The 27,317-nt window shown below is 41.3% G+C and overlaps 2 protein-coding genes across 4 annotated transcripts in view; both read right to left on the minus strand.

The window, feature by feature from the left end:
* The window catches only part of LOC116332073 (nck-associated protein 5), a 178,036-nt gene extending 168,036 nt beyond the window's left edge, over nt 1–10,000 (minus strand). For all 3 annotated transcript variants that reach the window (XM_039606869.1, XM_039606868.1, XM_039606874.1), the window contains exon 1: nt 9,778–10,000. In XM_039606869.1, coding sequence (XP_039462803.1) covers nt 9,778–9,896 — 119 coding nt within the window. In that variant the 5' untranslated portion in view covers nt 9,897–10,000. The remainder of the gene's footprint in view (nt 1–9,777) is intronic.
* Nucleotides 10,001–20,289: 10,289 nt separating this feature from the next.
* On the minus strand, nt 20,290–27,249 carry LOC116332308 (glycerol-3-phosphate dehydrogenase 1-like protein). Its single transcript, XM_031755228.2, has 8 exons — nt 26,831–27,249; nt 26,124–26,301; nt 24,328–24,468; nt 23,967–24,105; nt 23,708–23,820; nt 23,384–23,617; nt 21,382–21,488; nt 20,290–20,847 (listed from the first exon to the last, which is right to left on the minus strand). Exons 1-8 carry the CDS (start codon nt 26,869–26,871, stop codon nt 20,751–20,753), a joined length of 1,050 nt encoding a protein of 349 aa, XP_031611088.1. The 5' UTR covers nt 26,872–27,249; the 3' UTR covers nt 20,290–20,750.
* Between the last annotated feature and the right edge of the window lie 68 nt (nt 27,250–27,317).

Here is a 27,317-nt window from a genome sequence, read left to right on the forward strand (position 1 = left end):
ATAGTTAATATCATACTTGAGAAGTTCAGAATAAGCAGAACTTGGAAAAGGCATTTATGGAATTTATAAGCTAAATCTACAGTCCTGCTCTGTATCACGATTTACTAGGTTCAGAATTCAGGTGATATGTGCTTACCCTCCTCACAAACCTACTTATGCAACAAACAAACCCTTTTGCATCCGCTGCAGGCGCTATCCGTTACACCCTGTCTAAAGCTTCAGCAGCATGACTGCACTTGTCAAATATGCCCACACATCAACATGACATGTTCCATCCACTGCCAATCAGTTAAGTCCAAACTTATCGACATGAAACATCAGGATCAGCCGCTGCCTTTTCATCCAGATCTGATTTTATATTTTGAAACATGATACTGTCCCTTTCTGCCCTATTTCTGAACAGCCCTGGGCAATCAAGTGTAGCGGGAATCTGTCTAATCAGCAAACAGGATGTGAAATGCTCTGTCTTTAATGACACAGAAACATCAGACTTCTGCCCGTCTCACTTACTCTGGCTTTGTAATGACTAATTGTGAAAGTGTTTTGCAACAGATGAAATAATGGTCTATGTTTAGCGTGCATTTTAGTTTGGTCCATTTTCCCCTGGAGATTAGGAGAGGAAGTAAATCTTCCCTTGGATTCAGAGATAGGGGGTTATAGGAAATTGAGAGTAAATGATTAAAATGGATTAGAGCACAGCGCTTGATTACACAGACCCAACACAGAAACCATGGATGGCATTTTCCTTTGGGTGTACAGTGTGAGGGATGAGGCAGTGGATCGATGGGAAGTGATTAAGATGAAGCAAACGCCTTACAAGCCACATATCAGGGGCATTGAGATAAAGGCAGGCAATAAAACACTGGAACACTGCTACCTTTGACATTTGAACAAACCGAATGATGCTTTGTCTTAGTGCTGTCAGTTGCCCTTAGTACCAGGTAACATCCAGTAACAGCTCAGAGAACAAAACAGATCAAAAAATCATATTTAAGACTGAAAACAAGAGAAAGTGGAACATTTTTACAATATATACGGTTACAAAGTTAAGCACATAAACACAAGTCAAGGGCTGTACAATTAACTGAATTTAGTCTAGATCCTTTTCTGGCTTCTTATTTACACCTAAAAGCCAGTGGAAACTTTTTAAGCGATGAGGACATGCACATCGTGGACAGGAATGCTGGTTTGATTGGGAAGTCATCAAGACCATTTATGTGAAAGGGGGACAACCATCTCTGAACTGAGGAGGGGGCTTAAGAGTACGTCTTTCACCATCCGACAATGCTGTGACTGCAGCCATTCCCCAACTCTCTGTGAATGGTACTCATGGTCATTGATTAATTGTAATGAGCGTTTGCATATCAATGATCATGTAACTGACCTCAAAGCCCATTGTTCATTCAATGGTTCTAGTTTCCGTCATTACGCAAAAGTGCTGTTTATAAGGTTGGAGAAACCTGCAGGCAGCTGAGACTGAAGAAGTCAGTTAGATGAGTGACGAAACCTTTCTCCCACTGAAAACGCTACGTCCAGATAAACAGAATCAACTTTCTGGTATTTCGTCACCTGCATGATTGAGCATGCATCACGACAATTTTTGGCTTTGATCAAAACAGTTGAGCAACACTGAAAGTTGCAAAGCAAAGGCAAATCACACTAACCTTGTAAGCTCTTGTAGGGATGTGTGTGTGTGTGATTGTGGGAATGGGGCTTGTAGTGAAAAAGTGCTACATAACAACAGGTTCATGTATCAACAGTGGAAATTCGTTTAGGTAAGGTTTTATGATACGGCCCGCAACTAAGACCCCTTACTCACACGACTTGCATTGTCAGACACTCCTCTGTCACTCCTTTTTTTAAATGTGTGAACACAACAAGCTGCTTTGATGAGGCTGTGAGAGGATATGTTTTCTGTTTGTGTGATCTAGATTTTACAGCATTACACGGCTATCACAAGGAAGACGAGTTAGTCTGTAATTGCTTTGGTTTGTTTCGTTGACACTTCTTAAAGAGTAATAGTTGCCGATGAAGTGTGAAATACTTTCCAAGCCTTGATGATAGAGTGTAATCCTGGGCTCTACAGTAAAGAACTAATCAATATCTCATCCATTAAGTGTTCACTGGGCAGATGTGGTGCTCATGGAAGCATGGAAATCTGATTGCTGCTGAAAGTTACGCCGTGGCCGCCGTCTGTAAAAGTCAAAGCCATGGCCAATTTTCCTCAGACGACAGACTTGTTGACTGTCGACCGATCGTTCGTATTTCTCGGTTGCTTGGTTTTAAAGGAAATGAAACACTTAGAGACTGTTGGCCATGATGAATGCTCTTTTAAATATGGATTGACAAACAGTAGTTTTGGACGAGTTATTAGAGATACAGACATTAGAGTAACTCAGTCTCCATCTACATAATGTGATTTTCTCCTGCGTTTAGCTGAAGTTATACTTCATATTCCAAGAACTGACACCACTTTGCAAGCATTTATGACAATCCAGGGGCCTCTCTGCAACTGTCCCGCCTCCCTCCTCATTCCCCGTGATTTACACCTAAAGCAATTACTGATATGTTAAACTGGAGTAGTTCTGACCTACGCAAAGTGACACGCGTCAACGCCTATAGTCCACACGGCCCCCATCCAGTCGGCAACCAAGGCAGTGGGATGGAAAGGATATAATCAAAGGAGGCCAGGAGGGCGCTGACATCTGGGAGTCTTTGTGCTGTAGGCCTAATTAGATGCCAGGGTGAGGGAAGGAGGGAGGAAAGGCAGGATGGTGTGTGTGTGCGTGTGTGTGTTTGTGTACAACACAAAATGGGGGTTGTTTGAGGTGGGAGTCGTTTTTTAACATCTGCTCCAGGAACAAGAGAGGACCCAGCTGAGGTCACAGAGCCCCAGACAGCTCTGAAACTACAACAGGGATAATGTGAGGGGATAACAGCTTAATGATAACACTTAAACCCATTGAGAGATCGCTGTACAGAAAACAGCCTCGTGGATAAATGGCAATAACAAGCCCAGATTGTCCATGAATATGGATCGTCATGGCTCCGGTTTGATACTGTTCCTTTGTAAGGTGGGATAAATTAGGCAGCTGTGCATTTATTGCAATCACTGGCTTTTTTTTTTTTTTTTTTTGGTTACTGGCCCTCTTAACTCTATTGCAGGGCTGAATAATCATACAGTAAAGGGACCTCCTGAAGAAACACTGTTGCTCCACCCTCTGGCTTTTGACTCGTAAGTGTTACAGAGATCACACTCTGCCACAAGTGACAATACTGCCCTTTGTACCTAGTATAGTAAGGCATTCTCCCACGCATATTCTCGCTTCGCCACAAATAAGAAAGTCCTTGTCATGGTTGGTTTAAGCAGGGGGTGGCCTGAACTTTGGCACTCGTGCAACAAAACATTTAACTGAGCAATGGGAAATGATTCCCCCTCCCTTTATATATACTGTATGAAGTGGTTTAGTCACGGGTTATATAATAAACTATATGATAAATAGTGGAGCAAATACATGTAAGCCTATATTTAAATGGCCATCTGGAGCCAAAGATTAGCAGTATGGGGGCTTTTTTGTATAATTAGTGGAAACCTTTAGGTCTTGGAAACAAAAGCCTCTTGGCCAAATGGTAACTCTGAACTCTGTGATCAATATCCCAAAATGGGGGGCAGGGGTGCCAGGAAGTGCCAGGGCCTGAAAATGGATGGTGGTGGTGGTGAGGGGAGATTAGACATTGATTGGTGCACCCCCCTTTTGCCCCAGGAACCAATTCATTTTTGTGTCTGTACCCTGTGCGCTGGCTTGAATGAAGGATGGGGGGTGGCTGAAACGGGGTCAGCACAGAGGCATCCCCTACGGTCCACAGCCTAGTTCTCTCTTTATATTTCTTCTTCTTGTTCTTGTGAATGATTCATCCAGACTGCCATGTCCGCTGCGACTGAATGAATGAATGAATGACCGGGGAGAAGATTATACGTTTGAGCCTCGCTTTTAATTCGCTGCAGTGGGAGGGAGGGAAGTGGGAGGGTAACGTTTTGGGAGTGGGGGCTGCTATTACTTTCCATTCATGGGGGAGAAAATTGAAGCATGCGAGTGCCTGATTTGGGGGTTTTAATGTGTGGAGAGAGAGCGGCACAGATGGCATGTGCTGATCGGATGTTTTGAGTCCCTCTGCTGGCCGGCCTGTCTCATCCTGCCTCTGCATGTGTCCCGGTACAGTTGGCACCACTAGCCTGGCACAACCTAACGTGGAATTACAGCGTCTGAGGGTCCCAAACAATAGGCCGTATTTTAAACTGGCCTGTTGTTGCTGTCATGCTCTGGGGAAACCAATCATTAAGATGAATGTTTTGTCTAAATGTTGCATAGCCTCTGCCGCGGTATATCAGTGTTTAGACTGTGCTGGTAATCAGGTTAAGTGAGGTGAGTATTTATCATGTGGGTGTGAAGATGTGAGGCTTATTGCCAAGGCTAACAGGTCAATGTAACATGCTCTTTAAAATGAATACTGATAATCCAGGCGAGGGATAATTCGCATACGCTTTATGCTTGCTTGTGAAACCATGATTATGTTCTTTCATTTTAATCTGATACGAGGAGGCCAGTCTCAGCATGCGCATGTTTATCAGCACTGAGATCATGCGGCATGAGCATGTGTGTCTCCTTCTGGCACTTAAACTAGATTATTAGAAAATTATGGGCTTGTGTTGAAGGTATGGAAAGGATTTGTAATGCACATGTCTGCATAACTGTGTGCAAGAAAGCATGGTTATTTGCTTAGGCCTTTAGTTCTCAATGTCATTATGATTGCAAAGGAACAAGGACAGCCTATACATAGCTGAATAAACAGCCTACGTCCTGTGAACACAGTGAGAATGACTACAGCTGGCGAGGCCGAGTGAAGACAAACTCGATTAGAGCTGCAGTTTATTTTTATTTTCAATTTACCTTACTAATATGGAGGCCCTACAGTGTCATAATAATTTTGAAAGTGTGTGGTCAGTCATAATGTTGTGTACAATCTTCACACAAGACAACAGCTTGTATCCACAACATAGTTTGTGGGTTTGTGACAATAATTATATTTATTAATAAATACACTTTGCCTATGGCAACATAAATACTAATCAAGTAAACTAATTATTCATATTTTTGACAGATATTAACTGACATGTACAGTTGAGGTCAGTAGTTTACAGACACTCCTCGTGAGCATGAATGTCATGGTAATTTGTAATTTGGGGGTTTTAATGGTTTTTAAAGCAGACTTGTCCAGTATCAGCACTGGTGTGGGTGTTGTACCGGACTATCTATGTTTCACCCCTTACCTATGATCATGTGATCTGGGTAACAGTAATAGTAATAATAATAATAATTAGCAGCCAAAATGAGTTTCCTTTGTAGGGTGGCTGGCTTAGAGACAGCTGATGTGGTTGGAGCATCTGGTTAGGATGCCTCCTGGGAGCCTCCCTTTGGAGGTTTTTCTGGGAAATTGGGACGAAACCCCAGGCTAGACCAAGAGCACACTGAAGAGAATGTATATCTCATCTGGCATGGGAGCACCTCAGGATCTCCCAGGACGAACTGTAAAGTGTTGGTGGGGAGAAGGACATCTGGAATACTCAGCTTTGCCTGCTACCACCCACAGACAGCGCAAAAGATGGCCACCATGAGCTCACCCACTGGTTTTGGACTTCGCTTTCTGATACGTCAAGGTTAGCATTTTGGCCGCCCCCACGTTGGTTTTTGGAGCCAGAAGTTACCTTATATAGATAATTTATAGCTTGGTCACCAATCTGCAACTAACAAAACACTAGAATTTTACTCACCAAAACTGAAGTACAAACCTCTGAGGTGGCCACAATATTTGTAAGATTTTGAAGCTCCAACACCAGACACACGGTGACTAGATGTAGTGGATGAGACCTAAAATATCCCATAACTCCAAATGCCTTTACTTTCATGGCACGGCCTTATTCAACCCAAAACTCCAACACATTTCTCCGAAAATCAACAATGAACAAACTGAATCTTTTCTAGCGGTGTTCCACTAGTGTGTATCTGAAATCCCCATGCCAGCGTTGTTCCTGTATGATCACAACAATCTTGGTCCATGATCAATCAATGATCAATCAATGGTTTGGTCCAATTGACCAATCAATGGTTTGCTAGTGATAGTTTTAATAGCATTAGGCTAATACTAGCTTAACGCTCAGCTGTCATAGGTCAGTTGCAATGTTGATCCTGGACCAACATTACTATGATGGTGTACGAATGACACCAACATGGGGATATTTTAGATCATGCCAAATTTCAAAATTAGGGTGAGAGTGGAAAATTCCACCAGTAAAACTTTACCCATAGGATGAGTCTTCAATAATCCGGTTAAATGCAAGAGCCCAAAAAGATATCAACAAACATTCAAAAGATTCAGTCCAAATCAGACAAGAAAACACCTCAGAGCACCATTTATTGCAGATAATTTAAATGCATCTTCAAGGGCAAATAAAGTTTATTTTTTTTTAAAAAGAAGTAACATCTAAGTCCTCATTTAAACCAGGATATTTAGTGGCCTATAATTTATAAATCCAAAAAGCTTCCCTTTGGTTATGGAGCCCCGGTAAATTATTTCATCGTATTGAAAGAGGAATGTTGTTAATTCCAATCACTTGTACTGTAGAAGAGTTACTATTATGAAAATCCAGGTAGTGTTTAGCCTTGGACTCAATGTTACTTGTGTGTATGGCATATTTGTGTTCCGCTAACCTGACCTCCAACCTCCAATCTTTTTGTTCTACCAAAGTAAAAAGAGAGCAGATTACCCCACCAGACTCAGGTCAGGACACCTGTCAATCAGGCCATTCCCCTTACTCAGTTATCCAGCTGGATCAACCAGCCCCTCTCTCAGTCTGGTCCTGCCTGAGATTTCTTGCTGTTAAAAGGGAGTTTTTCCTTCCCACTGTCACCAAGTGCTTACTGATAGGCGGTCATCTGATTATTGGGCTTTTCCTTATATTATTGTAGGGTCTTTACCTTACAGTATAAAGTAAAGTAGTAAGGCTGTGAAGCTGATTTTTAATAATGTACAATTTAGCATTTGAACATGGGAGTTTATGGCGGACTACTTGAGTGACAAGAGGAACTACCACTACTTCACTAGCTCAGTAAGATCCCAGTTTACATAAAATTATTACATGGGTAAGATGACTCGTTCATATGACAAATACATATTTTGTGAACAAGATAATGTCTGGTAAAGACCAAATGATAACGTCTTTCCACAATAAGTTGATAAGATTTTGCACACATGATGAAAGAAATCCACCTTTTGAGATCCCATGGGCTAAAATAGCTTCTTGTTTCATAAATCAACAGTCCAAAGCTTACAAGTGTTCAGTTCTATCAGATGTAATCTAGAGCAGATTTTGGATATTCAGAAGCTGGAACCAGCAAATGTTGGCAGTTGTCTGCCACGTTTCTGCCAAACGCTCACAGGCAAGGACAGCGTGACTAAGGGAGAAAACACAATCCTGTATATTTAATAAGTAAGGAACAAATGGAGCTCCTCGTTATGCTTTTAAGCTGTGAGACACGCCGGATAACTCAGAGGCATTTGTAAATCATTTGGTGTGCAATAACCAGACAGATTTTTGACACCTAGTTCTGCATTTTTAAACAGGGCTGTGCTTATATTTTCACTCGCTTTGCTCCAGTTCTGTCTCAATGTGGAGTCCTCCACATTGTGATGTTATTTATTCATACCATTTAATGAAACATTTTACAGAATTTGCATGAAGCCTTCACAGTCGGGATGCTTCTTTGAAGATTGTATTAATATTTGACTTAGCCTACTTGTTCACCAAAGATCGGCTTGGCTGAGAAGACTGAAAAAGCTCGTTCTCTCGTGTTGTACTTTGCTTTAATTACTTCCTAAGTAAAATTGTGCATGTGAGATGTCTTTCTTAGTCACTTACAGTAATAAAGACTGTGCCCGAACCTGTCTGTCCTTTTTAGTCAGTGGTATTTAGCAGGCAATTTAATGTGGGGGTTTAAAAAAAAGGAGGGAGGGGTCGGAGGTCCGTAGTAGAGAAAAAAGAAAAACAATGACTACAATGTCGTCATCCTGTTCATGAGGGGAGTCCCTCCGTTTATCCCACCAGATGCGTAGGACATTTTACATACACATCCTGGAAAAAAAAAAAAAAAAGTTAACTGAACATCCTGCCGGGGGACTCGTAGCGTGCTTCAGCAGCGTGACTCTCCACTGAACTCTCTCATGATAGTGCTTCAGGTAGAAAAAAAGCCAGAAAAATATTCTCCAAAGGCCCAGTAGTGATGCAGCATGCCAAGAGAGGGCAGAGGAATTTTCCAAGCGTTATCAAAATACACAACTGTGCCCCCTTCTCAGCTTGGTATGTGAGCATCATGCGATGGGCAGTTTGCTGAAAAACTGAACACATGCATTTCATCAGCAGGCTTCTGCTGACAGCTTGAGAAACAACAGCGTTTTTGTGCGTGTTTATCTATGCTGATGTTTTCCAATGTGCATTTTCTCACAAAGAAAGATGTGAAAACCAAACACATTCATGTCTTTTTATGAGTTTATCACTTTTTGTTTTTAGGCTAATTTTAGCCGTTTAAATTCCACAAATATATATTATAAAAATGCTTTTTAAAATGACAGTTGTGATAAATGTAGACTCTTTGTAAATCTGGTTGAGCTGGTTGTAATGAAGCAATTTTAATATTTAAGAATTAAATTGAACCACCTGTTTGATATTGTTTTATTTTTTTTTTTAAAAAAAAAAACAGTAATACAAGCCTTTATATCTATTTGCACACCAACATCTAGCAATTTTGCATATCAGTAATTTCATATATTTATTAAACATCACAAAAAATATTGTAAAAAAACAACTTTACTAGCTCTTTCTTTAGCTAAATGATTTGCCAATTAGCGCATTGCTCAAATGTTATTAAACATGTTTTGATCTAAACAGCATTTTTATTTTGGCTAGGCATTCCTCGCTCAGCTAATTAACATAGCTACAAATTAACTAGCCTAGTTGCTAATTGCATAGGCTAATTAATAGACTAGCTCATTTGTAGCAAGATGCTAACCTGAAATTTTGACTTCCCAACAGCAAAAAGCAGTTCTCAAAAGTGTATTTATTTTTATTTCATTTTGAAAAATAAAATAAAATTAGCCCATTACTAATGTGGCTACATGCTGGGTGGCAAATAAGTTGTGGATAGCAATCACAGATTTGAACTGGGCTTAGCTACAAAGCTAATTAGCTTAGTAAATAGCTGGCTAAATTTAGTTCTGAAATCTTGAAATTGCTTCTTACAACCAGCTAAATCACAAACCATTTACATTTTGGGGGTTTCAGGTACTAATTACAAGCTAACTGGCCTTTATAAAACTATTTTCACTATCTTTCGACAGACTTTGCATTAATTTGCATAATATAAGACAGAGGAAACATTACTGTACATACTTTCATTAGCCTATAAAACCTCAACTATCAGCTTTATGGATTATAATCTTGGAGTTGTAAAGTAAGAGTTCCATTTAAATGAATAAAAACAACTGAAAAACAGTAAAAAGCTATCATGTTGCAGAGCTACTGTTACTACTACAGGAGAAAACAATACAAATTGAGTTAAACTTCAAATTGGCACTAGCTGATATTAATCAGCTAGCCCAATGAAGGTTTAAACTGCTCAGTTTCCCATAATGTCAGAAGAGAAACAAGCAGGAATCCAAACTTACTCTGCGCCAGCCGGATCCTCTCCACTCAACAGGTCTGCAGCTCCCAGACTGTCAGGAGTGTTTTGGCTAGGAAGACAACCTGATGATGTGGACCTTTCTTTGATGGCAGCTGAAAACATGCTGTTGTAAATTCCCCTGGAAGTGTTGCACAGAGGGGGGGAGGAGGGAAGTCACACACACAAACACACAACACTATCTGTACTGCCAGCTCTGGAAGTCTGCAGCAACACCCAGTGAGACTTGTAAATAGAAGGGAGGGAGGGTGGTGGTGCTGGTGCTGGTGCAGGAGGGAGCTGGGGAGGCGTGGTGGGGCGGGAGGATAAGGAGAGTGAGGAGAAGTTCCACATTACATCAGCAGCAGCTGTTGACAGGCCTGCGTTTATTAACTAACTGCCAGGGCCGGAGGAGTCACACCACACAGAGTGCGCTCTTGCACACACTCACACACACACACACACACACACACACACACATACAGAAATGTGCAAACACATGGATGGTTCCTTAGAATATAAAAGAGAAACACTATACTGCTGGGAAGCTCTTAAAGAGGAGCTTCTTTCCCAGGATTCACCTCTCTCTGCTTGGCTTTCAGGTGTTACCTGTCATGTGTTTACACTGGCTGCGAGACTTGCTGACTGGACTGGACTGGAAGAGCTGTTTGCCTGACTCAGACAGCAGTAATGGCATTACTGCAAAGAGAGGCCTGCTTCTGCATTCCTCAAGTGTCTTGGCTTGGCGGACTCCCCAGCCTCTTAGCTCAGCCTGTATTTCTCTCCCTCCCCTTCCCTGCCTCTCTTTCCTTCTCATTTAAATGGAGGCACATGACTCTCGGCTTCACTGCCAAGTATACTTCTCTGTGCCGGCCGCGAGCCACCACCAGCACTCTGCTTTTCATTGCCCTCTCTGCAGGGCACTCCTCAGAGAGTCTGCATTCCTTCGCTGCCACCCATCCGAGTCTCAAAGAGCAGCCCTGACACTTGCATTAACCTCATCTCTCGTGTTATATCTGCTTAAATTCTGTTTGTTTTACTGATTTTTTGCAGGATGCACCAAAAACACAAAGCGCATTTGCTCGAAATAAGCCGGGGTTCCATGTTTTTCAGCACGACCGCCCACCGCTTATCATCCCTAACCGCTGTGAACAAATGGTCTGCTTTAAGCCCGTCTCCGCTGCATTCCTTGCGGTCGCAAATGCAATAATTTCTGCAGCAATTCCATTCTGTTTGTCGCATTCTTGCCCCGTAAGCTCACTGCATTGCAACATTGTTCATTCGGCGGAGGCAGAAGGAGATGGAGTGGGCTGACGACATTGCAATACGCCGGGGCGGCGGGGAGCTGGAAGATAAATGACTTCATGCGCGCACACACACAAACACACACACAAACACCTAAAAAGATTTCTGAGCTGCTTTGAAGGCAGAGCACACAAGAAAGAGTGCGATCCCCCGCCATCCTGCAATCACAGGCATTCAATTAAACCTAAATGTCAGGAGCTAATGGGATAAAGAGCAGCATGGTGTTACGCTGATCGGCATCAAGGAGAGGGTTAATAATACAAGAACCACCGTATCTTCTTCATTTAGCGTTTCATAATGGAAATCTTTGATTGGATAATTGGAAGCTTGTGATTTATTTATTGAATCTGGAGTGGAGAGGGAAATGTCTTTTGTTAGATTTGAATTTGAAATATTAGCATTTGTAGACTTGAATTTGCATAAATAGGTAAATGTTAGCTTTTATTTTTGCTGACAGTGTAAATATCTCCCCTGTTATGCTGAGCTTTTTACAGGTTCCTTATGAACCTGAGTGGCTGACAGGTGGAGTATACGTGTGCACAGTGTGTGCATGTATGTGCGCATGTAAACACCTGTGCGTGCTTATCTGGTGAAGAAACACTGACCGAATCCGCTCCGCCTTCCTAAATCACATCCTGTCTTCCATATCTGCCTCCTCCACTCGTTCTGATGCGTTCTTATCTTGACATAAGGAAAGAAAAACATTTCTATTTTCCTAAGGTCTTTTTCTTTTTGCTTTGTTGTTGTCAAGCAGCAAACCCATGGTGGTAAGTTTTGGGGTATAAATCAAGTCATTTATGTGGTATGTTTGGAAACGATTACACAGCTTTATGGAGCAAACAGGCCAGCTGAAGAGAGGTCATGAAGATGCCAGCTATGTCTTTTCTATCTTAAGCTCTCTTTTTACGAATGGTTGTCCAAATGTGAGCAACATCGTCCCTTTTCAAACACTTTTCAAGTTTTCATCCAAAACCTCAAGAGCGGACAGCTATAAAAGGCTTTGGAACTAACACAAAGTTTTAACTGCGATTTGACTTGAGCATGCCCAGAGATGGACGACTGACAAAAGAGTCACACAGATCCAAAGATCATTTGGTAAAATCTAGTCGTTCAGGAAAAATAGGTGTTCCTGTAAACATCCTCGCAATAGATTTGATTGCTAGCAGGTTGCTAATCTCCTGGAGTTTGCATGGAACACACCAACTTGTCTGCAAACACCATTTACTCTGCAAACTGTAGTAAGACTTGAAAAAGTTGTGGCACAACCTGGAAAGTGAGAACATTTGCCTGTAGAGAAAAAGTTGTCCTTGACTGCTGCAAACAAGATCTTTCAAAGGGCGCAAGTGCTGTTTGGTGACTATTGGTAAGTGTTTGCAATCATGCAGGCGTCTTTCACGCAAACTGTGTGCGTCAATCCTCGTACAGCACTAGCAGCAGCTAAAAACAACTCACCAACAAGTTGGGGAATAAATATTTTTCTCTAGCAACCTGCGGTTTCCAGGAGTTGCTAACCTGTCTCTTGGCGTTTGTGACTCTCCTAACCAAGTTTTTTGTTTGTTTTGTTGTTGTTTTTTAACAAAATGAATACATACTAAGTACAATATTGTTCCCTTAAAAGTAAATACTGCCCATAATTCGTTGTCTTGGTGGAGCCTGGAGATTTGGTCTCTTTGAGTGCTTCTTGGGGTTTTTTTGTTTTTTGTTTTTGTTAGAAGTAAGTGAGCATATGTGGATGAAAAGGAGAACTGAGGTATCAACTAATGCTCTTTATTTTGCTCAGCAATCAGCCGCCATAGCCTGGCTACATATCTGCTAATTTATGCTAGTTTGGCTGGCATTCTCTAAAATACTTGAATTTCACACGAAAACTGAAACACACACTTCCTAGATAAGAAATGTCTAATTTCTCTTGTAATTCCATTAAAAATGCTTCCAAAAGCACCAACAGTCTAGTTTAGTGACCTCAGTTAGCTAAGGTGGAGTCTGGCAGATAGTTAACTACAACCGCTGACACCCAGCTGTCAATTAAAGCTTGAAGGGCTGAGTTAAAATAACATTAAAACCATGTAAGTGGTTATGAAGGGGGCTAAAACTGGTTCTGTATGAGAGAATAAACATGTTTATTTCTAATGTAAACTGACTCACTTTTGAGGCCAGCCTCCAGTGGCCATATGAGGAACTGCAGTTTCATGGTACTTCACATTTTCCTTCATTTTTTAGCCTTGTATGTTGCTGCCATACAACTGCCAATGAATTCAGCTGTTATTTTATTTAAAGGGGAGTAAAAATCCTTAATATTATACACAGGTAATGGTTTAAAGAGTCTATATTTCTAAACTACGCAAAACCACGACCACTAAGATAGAAATCAGTCAGCAAGCAGTGATGATGGAGGCGGCTAATGTTTGTTAATGTTCTGTTTTCTGGATGATATCGATTAAAAAAAATCCCAAAACAAAACAAAAAGCACATTAAGGCACTCCTCAGCACATCACACTATTTTCCAGATGTGACTCATGTGGTGTAACGGCTGTTCTTCACAGTTGGTTTGTCACACCTGTGTCTCCTGTGGATAAACATCTCAGTTGTGCGTCAAAAGTTCTCCCCTGAGCCCTGTGGCATTTATTTCTATTTCTTAAACATATCTGGGCCACCTCAGGCCAGACCACATGGTTAACGCCTTTAGATTTATAGCACCCAAGCTTCGCGTCAGGGCAAAACCTCACACGTAGGCTAATAGATAACTCATAAAATTACCTACGGGCAGACAAGCCTTTGCCGTTTGGTCCTGTTCATCATTTTTAATCTCGCCTTTGCATCTTTATATGTGGACACTCCTACATTTTTGCATGTGTGTGTGTTTGACATGGAGGGGTGAGAGTCTAGTCTCAGATAATTACAGGCCACTGATCCCGTCAGCTGTCACCGCCACACTCTTTTTACATGTCAATGACAGCCAAATGGGACCTCATATCCTTCCTCCGGCTCATACAATGCTCTCATTGAAAACATGAACAGGGGAGAGAAAATCAGAAAGCGAGAAAGCGTAGGATGCCACTCCTCGTCCCAGCTGGCACTGGCTCAATGGCAAAGGGCAGCGAGTCTTGTCCGCGGAATAACAACCACTCCTATTCCTCTCCTCAAATCCTCCTCCTCATCCTTCACCTCTCTCCGGCCGTCTTCATCTCCGCCTCGGCTTAATCTCTGCACATTCATGGGGACTTGCGCCCAGGCTCTACTTCTTTGCCTCCTTTTGTGTTTGCCAGCACTCTGATGACAGGGGGGAAAAGGAGGGGGGACAGGGGTGGATGAAGGCAGTGGTGCCTGTGGTTGCTTTGGTTTGTCTTTTGGGGGGTAAGAGGAGAAGAGCTTGGCAGGAAGCCTGGCTGTGGCACTGCATACAAACATGGGGTGAAAACACAAGGTCTGTTTGTGTGGGTTTTGTTTGACTGTCACAGCCCCTTACCTAAAGAAGAGTGGGAAAAAAAATTGCCACAAGATATGGTTTGCCCCTCGCTCCCTCTAGACAGCCATCGATTCTTTGCAACAGCCAGGGGGGAGATGGACAGAGATGAGATGAATGGAAAGCAATCCATATCAGGAAATTACTGACCATAACTCAATGAAATTAATTTAATCATTACAATAAAGTCTTGGCAGGAAGCCCAGCCTTGTTTTTTGTTTTTTCTACTTTCAAAATAGGAAAAGAGCTCTTCAATTAAATCTGAAATACTATCAGTCTGCATGTAAATCTACAAAACAGCACCAGGAGAGTAACTGCAATTCATCACTACAGTATATTATAGTCTGAGCAGACAAAGAGCTGACACAGTCCTTGTTTTCTATCCTGCATTACATCCCGTTCAGCTAAACCTCCTTAACTCGATCTCCTGTGGACTCGGAGTAGCTGACTTCAGCACAAACGGCACAATTGCATCTGATTTGTGGAAGTTGAAATCTTTACCGTATGTGCCGTTCTTGTGTCCCTCTCGGGGTCCACGCTTACATGCTTGGTAGGGACCTCTGATGTGAAAGGGGACATTGCCGGGTTCCCAGCGCAGCTGCGAATAACATTGAAGTGGCATTCCAACTTGTCAGTGTAGCGTGGGCCATGCACAAAGCCACTTCCTGCTCCTCAGAGGGAAATTTGAACCAGCCGCCCATGCACCGGAATCCGGCAATCTGATCAGATTCAATATGTTTTCCAATGTTTATATGTAAATTAGCCACTGTGCCACTTTGTCATAGTTTAATGGCATGTGGTTTATATCAACACCTACACAAATTTGTATCTATGTTCTATCCTCACAGTGTTGCAGCACATCAGGGCCTCTGGGATCTCCTGGTGTTTCGATTACAGAATGTCCCCCTGATAAAGGACAATCTGCACAGGTAACGCCGAAAGAGCTGTAACTTATTGCAGCACACGGCCGAGCTGACTGCTTTATGATCGCTCTGGTCTTAACCACAACGCCAAATCCAAAGGGAAGCTTTGCGGTGGAATGAGAAGGAAGCCTAACATGTTTGGAAGAAGAATGAAATTTGGAGTTTAACCCACCTTTGGAATTTATGTTTTCCCTAAAATAATCCCATCTGTTAATTCAGTAACTGCAACATGCATGAAGTTTTGAGCATATCTGCACCATGCAGTAACATCTGCAAAAAAGTGCAGTTCCTCTATTTCCCACTTGAAGCTGGTTTCCATGTTTTAAAAATTTCAACTTTATATTAGAAATAAATATGTTTACATGTTTATAGAAAAAATAGATTTCGGCCTCTAGAGGTGATACTGCCCTTCATGACAACTTTATAATGGATGAATTGTTATATAACGTACATTTAAATTGCCCTAACCATAAAGTTATGCATTATTTGACAATCAGGGTTATTAGTGATCTGCTAGGCTTCCCCTCAGGTGATTCAAATCATTGGACTGGACCTCTCAAACTTTTTGGTGATGGTTCTTTTAATGTAATTGTAGCATTTTATTTATGTTTAATATCATTCAGCAACCATCTCTGCCAGTATGATTAATAATGACTTATTATTAATCTCTGGTTCTCTTCAACAGCTGTCTTTTTTCTGTCTTCCTCCCCTCACCCCCAGCTGGTCGCAGCAACTGGGGGGAGCTGGTTCTGCTGGAGGCATCTTCCTGTTAAAAGGGATATTTTCCTTCCCACAGTTGCCAAAGTACTTTCTCATAGTGGGTCATCTGATTGTTGAGGTTTTCTCTGGTTTCTTTGTATTATTGTAGGGTCTTTACCTCGCAACCACCTTGAGGCAACTGTTGTTGTGATCTGACACTATATAAATAAAAGTGAATTCAAATGAATATATTACATCTATACAGTCTAAAGATTCAGCTTCCTAAGGTCTCATTCACACAGGCCTAGAAACAGTCAGCAGCACCCTAGCAACCTCCAGTTGCTAAGTGAAATCAGTCCCAAAGAGGGTGCTGCACCAAGTTCACTTTGGTCACTTGGCCCAGTTGCCTGTCGCTTGCATGGAAGACGCCAACTTGGAAATAGTCACCAAAAACTTGCCAAGCGGAGGTGAAACCTGAAAAAGTCAGATGCAAACTGGAAATAAATAACGTTCACTTTTAGAGTAAAAGTAAAACTAAGATGTTTCAAACGTCTACTTTGAAGACAGACTGTCTTTCTACTTTGCAGCACACAGTTTCGCTACTGTTCAGCAAGTTTTTTGGTGAGTGTTTGCTAACATGTAGGGGTCTCACCAGCAAGTTAGGGTATAATAACTATTTTTCCCCAGTGACCTGTGGTCGCCAGGAGTCGCCGGGCTGTCTCTAGACCTGCGTGACTGAGTCCTAACAGAGTTTAACTTCTGTCTCCATAAAACCAAGATGACGATGTCACAGAGGCTTTCTATGTAGTTTATGATCTCCAGCAACTCTTTGGTGAAGTGTGCAGCAAAATCCAGCACTATGTTGAGGGCATTACTTTGTCATTTGGTTGCTTCAGATACCATATAGCCAATTTATCGTAAAGTTTTGGGGGGTTTTCTCAGAGCTTTCTCCAACTCTTCAGAATGGAGATAAATGCGATTTAGTTTGTGGTACTCGTAAAAAATGTAAACACTGCAAAATCTCATTATAACAAAACAGCACTCCTGTTGCTCTGGAAAACCCACCAATTTCACTGTCAACAGCTTTTATGTGGACTATTTCTTCTGTACAAAGTAGTCTCTTTGTTATTTAACTGGTGCGTGCAACTCCCACTAAAACCACAAATTGCTGTTTTTAAATTCCACCTTTCACACAAGTTAAGCAAAACATACACAATGTATTAATCAGCCAGCTCTGGAGACGTTGAGATGTCTATTTTCTTCGTGATGGAGAGGGATTTTCATCAATATACTTGGTACAGTTGATTCCCACTAATCTGTCAACAGAGAAGATCAATCTGATGTAGAGTTAGTCACTTTTTCCTGCAGCTCAAAAGGTAATTCTTAATATTTTACCTTGAAGAGTCAATAAGACAAAGGAGTCAAACCATATCTCTATAAACAGATATTTGTATATTTATGGGAATCTCTGCAAGATTTCTGTTTCCACATTTTTTGACCAATTCAAAATGAGGCAGCCTTTGGTTTCATGCAGATCCACGTGAGTAGAACTACACATCCGTTATCCACCAATGGATAGCCTGGCTATAGCAGAAGCTTCCAGAACCTGATGGATTCCCAGACTGACTCGATGATGTTGCTGTCCTCCGCTGTCCAAAGGGCTTCTCACTTTCAGACAGTGTACGTCTGTATCCACTGTGGTGATTAAGCTCTTCTTTCAAGCCTGGGTCTCATCTGAAGGTGAGCTTTCTCTTTGAACCAAGGAATCTGGGCTTCTGTCAAACCACCACAAGAGTCTCAGGGTTCCCACAAAACCCAGCTGATGACAGTTGCTGTTTGGAGATGAGGGCATCAACTTGTGAGACCCCGGCTCTCCCATGGGAACCTGTGGAAGCTTATCCCAACCCACTGTGCACCCCCTGAAACTGGTGCCTTTCCCATCATGGATTACAGGAGCTTTATAAAGACTACTTAGATCTCCATGCACATCTTTCATCCAGATTGTTTGCACCCATAAAATTCCAAAAAAACCTCTAAAACAAAAAAGCCCCCAAAACCAAAAAAACACAATTTCAAAGAATGTCAGGGAAGCAGAGAAGAAAATCAGTTTATAGGTGAAAGGAACAAAAACTAGGGAATGGGAAAAAAAGTACCAGAAGCTATAAGCCTGGCAAGTTAAGACCAAAGTTTATTCTCACTTCTACTGTGGTCTAGATTGAAATTATTTACCAACCAGGTACATTATTGTAGCAACAAAGAAATATTTGTTTTATGCATAAAGAGATAAGTAATCAAGATATCCAAGGACATATGTGCAGATTTGCAGAATCTTTAAGGATGAAAAAAAACTGTGGTTGCCTCAAGGTGTTTTATTTTGTAAGGTAAAGACCCTACAATAAGAGAGAAAACTCCAACAATCACACAGTGCCCTAGGAGCAAGCGCTTCACAACAGTGGGAAGGAAAAACTCCCTTTTAACAGGAAGAAAGCTTGAGCAGAACCAAGCTCAAGGAGGGGCCAACATCCAACATTATCTTCAATGTATTTTACAATGCTGGCATAAGCTACTGCTTATGGCTAAGGGAAAGTGTTAAGATTGGCCAGCACATCTATTTGTTTATCTAACTCACTGTTTAGGTGACAGTCGGCGGTGACATTCAGCAGTCCTGGAAAAATTTGTGGAAACTCATTAATCGCTAATGAGTTTCCAGTAACTTTGACAAAAACAATGCCTGGCCAGCCTTTTGTCGCTGTTAGCTACTCTTAGCCTCTGCTAACCAACCTTAGTGAAACTTTCTTTTAGGTGGATACAACATGTTCGACTCGGACACTTACTGAATAAACTTATGATTATGATTTAAGAATGTAATCAAACTGTTTATCAAAGGTAAAGTGATATTTTGTAGCCTGAGCCTAACATGGCATAACGTTAGCTCTTAATAACAGCTTATAGTTTTTAAATGGTTGTTGTTTAGCAGGCTCCTTCTCAGCTGTCCAGAAATGAGAGGGTCACATGTCTAATCTGCTGACAATAAGTAACTGTGACAGTAATATCAGGAATAAATAAGCATGTTTATACATGTTTTCATTTGTTAAAACCCTGACTTCATCTCTGAAGACGATGCTTGAGGTGAGGAGGATGACATTTTACAAAGAAACCTGTGGTGTACCTTTCATTCATGTTTTTGTTTCATTGGTGAAGGGGACCACTTCTCCTGTGATAAAACACGGGTATGGTCTTTCATATCTTGAGTCTGAAGGTGCAGGCATAAATGTATCGGCCTGTCCACAACACCAGAAACCTAAGATGGTATCCCTTCACCTCTGCTTTTAGTGCAATATGTATGTGGCTGGTCTCAAGCTACATACGTAAAACACCATTAGTGTAAAGGGTGATTGGTGGTGGCTCCTATAAACTGCAAACCTGCTCCTATGCATGCATGCAAATGACTGATTCTTTAGCGCTTTGCTAATCTATCTGAGCACACAAAGCACTTTTATACAACTTGTCTAATTCACCCATTCATACAAGCGCTTTCCTATCTAACCTTCACACACATCAGAGAGCAATTTGGGGTTAATATCAAGCAGTAGCATGCAGACTGGAGCAGCCAGGGATCAAACCACCAACCTTCTGATTACCAGAGAACCTGCTCTACCTCCTGAGCTACAGGCACCCATAAACAAGTTTATGAGAATGCGTCAGTTTGTTGGAAGATGTAATTACATGCTAATCTGTGTATATCTACAAGTTCAGTATCCTTAAAAAAAAAAAAAAAAAAACAGATTGTATCTTTAAGATAATAAATACATAAACAGAGACTAGAGACATAAGATGTGACATAAATAGACATGTTACAGAGATAAACAGGGATGGGAAGCAGATGGAGACAGACAGTTGAGAGAATATCAAAGGTTTCACCGGTCTGACCTATAACAGGGTTGAGATGCAGGGACAAGGACGGCGTTTGTTCTTTAATCTTCTCTCACACTGGGTTACTGCAGCTCTCCTGGGAATCACTTTCAGCCCAACACAGACTGACTATGGGATCTAAAACACCACTCAGTCATAAAGCTGCAGACACAGGACAGGTACCAGCTTCCCAATTCAACAAGAAACGACAAGACTGTTTTGTTATGAATGATTTTATTGAAAAAAACAAAACAAAAAAACCCACCTCCACATACAGAGTTTAAAAAGAATATGCTGGATTTTCAGGTTACAAACAGACATCCTGTAGTGACATATGACAATAGTTACTGACAGATTCTGGCAGTAGTACAAATGGAGTCTGCCTTTGATGATAGTTTATCCCTGCCACAGTTTCAAATGAAATTAACACCACACAACGTAAAAAAAAAAGCAAAACTGGTAAAAAAAAACAAAAAAACAAAACGTATAATAAAACGCTGAGAAAATATTGTGCAAGAGCCATGATTAAATGACACTGACGGAGATAATCTGAAGTGCCCTGGGTTGTCATCGTTTTGTTAAATTGTGCGTTTGTCTCATGATTCTCTTCCGCCCTCTAGTGGTAGTAAATCTCTACTGAAGGAGCAGCAGTGAGCATGTCTGCAGACCCCGTTTACTTTAGAAGTGCTCGGGGTGGTTCTGCAGACAGGTGATGAACTCTTTCACCTGTCTGCCCTCAAAGCAGATCTGGTAGACGGCCGCGAACAAAGGAAACCTGCAGAAGGAAGCAGACTCAAAGTTTATTGCGTGTTGACGTGAGGACACTGCAAATGAACTGTTTGTAGGTCAAGGAACAGGAACAAAACAAGCTGCTGGACATAAAAAAAATAAATGATTTTAATATCCTTTATTGTCCGAGACAGGTTCGAGATAAAAATGAGCCCACAGCTGCTGGTCTAATCAGAGGTGTAATCAGGCGATATAAGTGAAAACACTTGTGTGTGTGCGCTTGTGTGGACCATGGCTGTTTATACTGCAGTTTGCAGGTAATTACAGATAGCAGGAATGCTGATAATTCTTATTAGTTTCATTTAGATTTTATGCTGCCGGTAATACCAAAACTTCAAGAACATAATTGTGATTTATAACTTCGATCCCAATCTTCGAACAGCACAGCCAAAATAAATATTCAGCCCGACTTGAACCATTAATGTAATGAAGGCGTAACCAGCAGACTGGAAACTGGTTCTGCTAATATAAAACAATAAAACAAAGACGTAACTGTACGTAAAAGGATTCGTGGACTCACTTGTTGACCATGTCCCTCTTTTTTAAGATCTTGTAGACCTCCGCGGAGGTCTGCGGACCCTGGAGCTTCTGGCCGTTGAGCATTTCTGCCTCCAGCTCAGCGATAGACTGCATGAGCAAACATAACAGCGTAGGCTGAGCAACCAAGTATGTTGACAAAAAGGACACACAGATAGAAATCTATTGTGCTGATGGCAGTACGCTTTTCAGGGCTGTCCCGGATACCATTTTTTGGTCTCCAGAGAGTGAGCACTGCAAGCAGCAGACAAGCAAAATTGCTTCCAAGGGGCTTTGAAAGGGAGCTAAATCTAGCAGAAAAGTCACTAAGAAGGCAACAGTGAGATGAACCGAGCCGCGATGATCACTGCTGTGAGCGAGGGGGATATAAAGACTACCCAGCAAATATTTGGTTAGAGCCCTTAAACTTCTTCCTTCACTGCATCCATGACCCAAATCTAAGATAGCGTGTGCACGCTACCTCTGTGTACACTTCAATTATTCATAGAGTAAACCCAACAGGGGCCACTTTTCCTCAAGATAAAAATGCTGCAGCCCAATCTAAAGTCTAAAGGAAAACATGACTGACTGAAAGACCCGACTTAAATGACGAGCAGCTGGGTCCATAGACCTTTTGGACAATGATGCGATTTTTGTAGTCTTGCCTCTGTGCACCTCACCAGTGGATTTTGAATGAATCAGTCCGGACTTCCAGCTTTAATTCAAGGGGTTTAAGTTTTTTTTGTATTAAATGTTCAGAAAAAACAGCCATAAAAAAAACCAAAAAACTTTTTTTCCCTTTTTAATACAGTCCCCTATTTTCACAAGCTCAGTCTCAACTGTAGAAACCAACATGGACTAACAAGGATTGTTTTTAATACTTGGAAATTCCTCTCGAGACGCTCTGCCAGACCTTTACTTCACCCACCTTCAGCCGCTGCTTGTTTGTGGGTCTCTCTGCCCTCAGTTTTGTATTTAATAATTGAAAGGCTGTTTGGTTCAGTTGAGATTAGGTGACTGACTTGGTCATTGAAGACAATCTCTTTATTTGCCTGCGAGACTCTTGGGTTTTAACTTGGGGTTGAACAGTTTTGCAGCATTTGCTGGGAGTAGAGCCTTGTACACTTCACAATTAATCCTGCCACTTCTATCAGCAGGCACATCATCAACAAACACCAGTGAACCAGTTCATGCCCTTACCACACCATGAGCACCACAATGTTTGATAGATGATGTAGTATTCTTCAGATCATGAGCTGTTTCTCTAATCATACACACCTTTCTCTTTTTATTGTTCTACTACAAGTTCATCATAGTTTCCAGAACTGTGCAGGCCATTCGAGATGTTTTCTGGCAGGCATGTTTTACTTGTAAACTTTGACGATGATATATGTACCTCCTCTAGAGTGTTCTTGACTTAGTTAGATGCCATTAAGATGTTTTTCTCAACCATGGAAATCATTCTGTCATCATCCACTTCTGTTATTGTCTGTGAGCTTTGAGGGTTTTCGGTGCTGCTGAGCCAGATTGTTGATTTAGACTCTACGAAAGTTTTTGCTGTCTCTCTGATTTTTTTTTTCCAGGTTAGTGATGACCTCCCTCATTTACATTAGTATCCGTTTTAAAATTATATCGAGAGTTTGAGTGAAATGCAAATGTGAACAACACTCACCGGTCTCTGAAACTGCTCAACAGTCAACTGTTTAATTACTTTTGAGTCTCAGAAAAATGGGGCACAATGTGTAAAAAAAAAAAAAAAGAAAAAGTAAAAAAAAAGCTGTAATTCCTGAACAGTTAAAGCTAAATGTTTATATAAAAAAAGACTTTTGAAACTGCACAGTAGTGCACTTCAATAACTTTGATTGTTCCCTCTTAATACTAACAGTAGATATTTGATTTACTTTGTACTAACTAACATTTAGTTACCATTTGTATTTGGATTTTGTAACTTATATTCCTCTTATTTGAAAAATAATAATTGCGATGGACTGTCCTCTCTGACTCACCTTGGATGTTCTGACGAAGGCCTCTGCCACCTTCCGGTTTCGTCCTCCATAGCAAGTGGTGATAAGGTCGGCCACGCCGCAGCTTTCCAGGAAGGTTGTAGAGCTCACTGAGCCTTTGCAGAAAATTCTGGCAAAGGCAACCATTTCCATCAGGCCCAGCCTGATTACCGCCGCTTTGGTGTTGTCGCCGCAGTCGAGGCCATCGCAGAATCCAGCGCCGACCGCCACAATATTCTAGCAATGCACGAGGGCAAGGGTGCAAACATTTTAAGTTTTTCCATTATACAAGGAGAATTTGACTATGGAAAGGAAACATCTGGTTACCTTTAAGGCTCCACAGAGCTCCACTGTGTCACTCTCCCGCACGACAGCGATGCGAAAGTTGGGAGTCTGCATCAGTTCTTTGAAGATGTGGCCGTTTGCCTCATTTCTTGCTCCTGCAGTGAATGAAGTTTATTAAACAAAGAGTGCTAAATTGCTTCAGCAACACTTAAAACAGGAAGTAACTGTGCACTAGCTTGTCTGACCACCACAGAACCTCCTCTGCAACTTATCTACACATGTGCTGTACAAAGTGTCTAACCGATGGTGGTTTCACAGAACTTCTCATCCGCCACCTCGCTGGCGATGTTGGCTCCCATCAGGACGCTGACCTCAATCTGTAGTTTCTCTCGGATGATGTCTGAGATTAGCGTCAGTCCTTCCGGTCCCTCATCAATACCCTGGATGACAATAATCACCAATTTAAAACATAACTTCTAGCCTGAATGGGCTTTTGGTCTTGAGGTGATGGTGACACATACAGGATGTGATTGTCTCTCTATTGCTCAACTACAAAAAACTCATGATGCCATGACTGCAGAAAAATAAGAAGCTATGGTTAAGATACCGTTTCCCCTTTTATGCTGGCAGTAAATGTGACATGAACAGTCACAGGGTCTTACTTTGATGAGTGATATCCCGATAGCTTCCTCTGCAATGTGAGGTTTCATCTGATCACAGAGTTTCCCGATGAACTGGTGCGGGATTACAAAGACGAGGATCTTTGCTCCTTTAACAGCTTCTATGATGTCTGGAACAGCCACCTAGTGAGCCGACAACAACAATGTTAGTCCTCATACAGAACCAAATCATACAGTGCCAGTATGCAAGGCACTTCATTATGTGTTGCTGAGGGTTGCACAAAGTCTTAACAAAGCCAAGGCCCAGTCATGATCACTAATGATCAATCATGATCATGATTGACTAACAGACTCTGTATAAAATCCAAATAAATTCAAACTTTTCACCCAATTCTTGTTTTTTTTAAGTGATTAAAGATGTATGCTGTACACTTAATCCACTCTGGAAAAACGGCAGGTCAGAGAAATCATTAAAAGCCCCAAATTACCATGACATTCATGCCCATGACGAGTGAATGTAAACTTCTGACCACAACCGTATATATCACTGTACACTGGTACCTGTGGATATATCGTTTTTCATTAACACTGGTAAATATTTAATAAGCACGTAAGGAATAATGCAAAGATAATTATGACTAATGCAGCGTTCCACTTGGAACTTGATGTGGAAACTCGGGAGTTATGTCTCTCCTGAGTTAGCACATTCCAGAAAAACAAAAAAAACAGGAAGAACATGTTTTTTTTGTTTTTTTTTTAATTCTTAGCAAGGTAGAGCTATTCAGACATCACTAGCAATTCAGCATAAGTCTTATTTTTTTGCGCTTAAAACACGCATTCATAAACAGAGCCTGAGAAGTGCTCTGAGTGAAAAAAAAAAAAAAAAAAAAACACACAACAATGGCAGCACAGATTAGTTTAGCTTCAGTGCCAACATCTTGGATTGGTAACTCGGGCTATGTTGGTCTGCTCTGACTTTCCGAGTGGGAGGTTCGGGTAGAGTGGGTGTTCCATAAAATAAATTTCTGAACTCCAACTTATTCAGGAATGCACCGTAATCTGAACTGTTAAAAGCTGACACTGCATACCCACTTCAGCAGCTTAGTTATTTATGGATTCCATGATATTTTCTAATTTTTCATATTCTATGACAGTTTGCACTCAAGTTTCATGATCTATAATTAAGCATTTGGCAACTTTATACAACCAAAGACTGAAAATAATGTCTCAAAAGCCAGTTTGGTAGCATTATTCTCACAATTTAATGAAATATAATGTACTCATTTGTGTTTTCTTAAATTAGTTTTCGGGTGTATAAATAGTCTGGCCCCAGGATGTCTTTCTAGTTACATTCGATAACAAAACAGTAAGAGGAGGATTGTGAATGGTAACTGTAAAATACCACACCACAGATCTAAATATGGACAGTCAGCAGCTATGAAACACACGTCTAATGGAAATCAATTTGATTACAGATATCAAATCTTTTCGAGTAAAGCTCAAAGGTTGGTTATTTGTATTAATTTATTAATGTATCTTTCTTACGCTATATTTTTTCAGTATGTGTATGTCTTGTATCTTTGTGTATTCTAGTGCATTGCAGTTTTATGTAACTGACTCAGCTGTAAATCTTGTTTGAGCATTGTGAATGTAAAAGACCAACAAGGGACAACGGCAGGAAATTAGCAATGGTATTGGAACCATGTCAAACTGCATTGCTCCTTTTAAAAAAGTTAAATAATCTTATCGGTGCAATGTCCTGTGCTTCAAGATTGCAGTAAATTACCAAACCGGACTGCGTAATCTACAGGTGATGCTTCTGTAATTGTTGCACTTACCACATTCTTGGGCAGCTTGTGGCCTGGTAGATACTTAACATTTTCATGCTCGGTGTTGATGATCTCTGTCAGTTTCTTCCCATCGATCATTTCTTCATAGACCCACATGTTCACCATTGGGTCGAAGCGGTTGGAAGCTTTGACATTGTGCCCGATAATTTTGGCAATGGCAGAGCCCCTGAGGGAGGGACAAAGATCAGGTTAGACAGCCAGGACTGAGCCTAACCCAAAACCACAGGTTGAAGCTCTGGGAAGTGAGTACACAAAGTACAGCATGTTTCTGAAAAGGCTAAAAAAGCATGCTTAGGCTTGCTTTGCATATGCTAGTGGACGTCTTCCAGGAACATGCCCTTAAGGGCATTCTTTGTAGTCCCAAGAGTTAGAACTGCAAAAGGTACTCACAGGTACTCCGTACAGGTACTCTACAGGAGTGTATTGATTTTATTTTGCAGCTTACAGACTGTTTTTAGAAAGCAGGGTGCTGCTACACGAACAGCTCTTTGGAAGCAATCGAGGAAGGCTGTAAACAGCAGCTCCAGAACTGCCTTTCTGATGTGCCAGACAGAGGTAAAGATAAGCCTATTAGATTATGAATGCAGCGGGTTTGCAACCAGTAAACGACCAAATCAGCGATCAGTTTTCAGTTGGCTGAAAAAAGGGAACTCCTACTTCTAAAAGACGCATAAAGATACAAAAAAAAACGTTACCAGTTTCCAGATCCAACGATGCAAACTTTCTTTCCGGGCATTTTTAAAAGTAGAAAATCCGGCAGTGAGCGGTTTGTAAAGACAGCCTGTTGTCCTTTACTCCCCAGTCTATAACTTCCTTATACGCCCTGAAAACGCTGCTAGTCTCTTACCCCGCCCTTACTGCCACGGCTACACCTCTTATTATGTGCAGTTCATAAGCAGCAAAGCCTTCTCCACGCATCTCCACCGTTTAGACATCTCCGCTGTTTTTGAAAGGTTCATAACCCATATTCAGGTTCGAGTTAAAAGGCGACTGCATGCAACAGCAACAAGTCCGCTATTTCAAAGCGAATTAAACGTTTTAAAGGCCAGTTATTATTTAATATTATCGGGAAATATGGGATACTGGCGGTAGCCAGTCACATTACTGTCTCATGATAACAAAAGCGTATTTTAACAGCGCTTCCGGTCACTGTGTTTTTCAAAATAAAGCTCTTACTAACAA

The sequence above is a fragment of the Oreochromis aureus genome, linkage group 23 (genome assembly GCF_013358895.1).
Source record: "Oreochromis aureus strain Israel breed Guangdong linkage group 23, ZZ_aureus, whole genome shotgun sequence".
Lineage (NCBI taxonomy): Eukaryota > Metazoa > Chordata > Actinopteri > Cichliformes > Cichlidae > Oreochromis > Oreochromis aureus.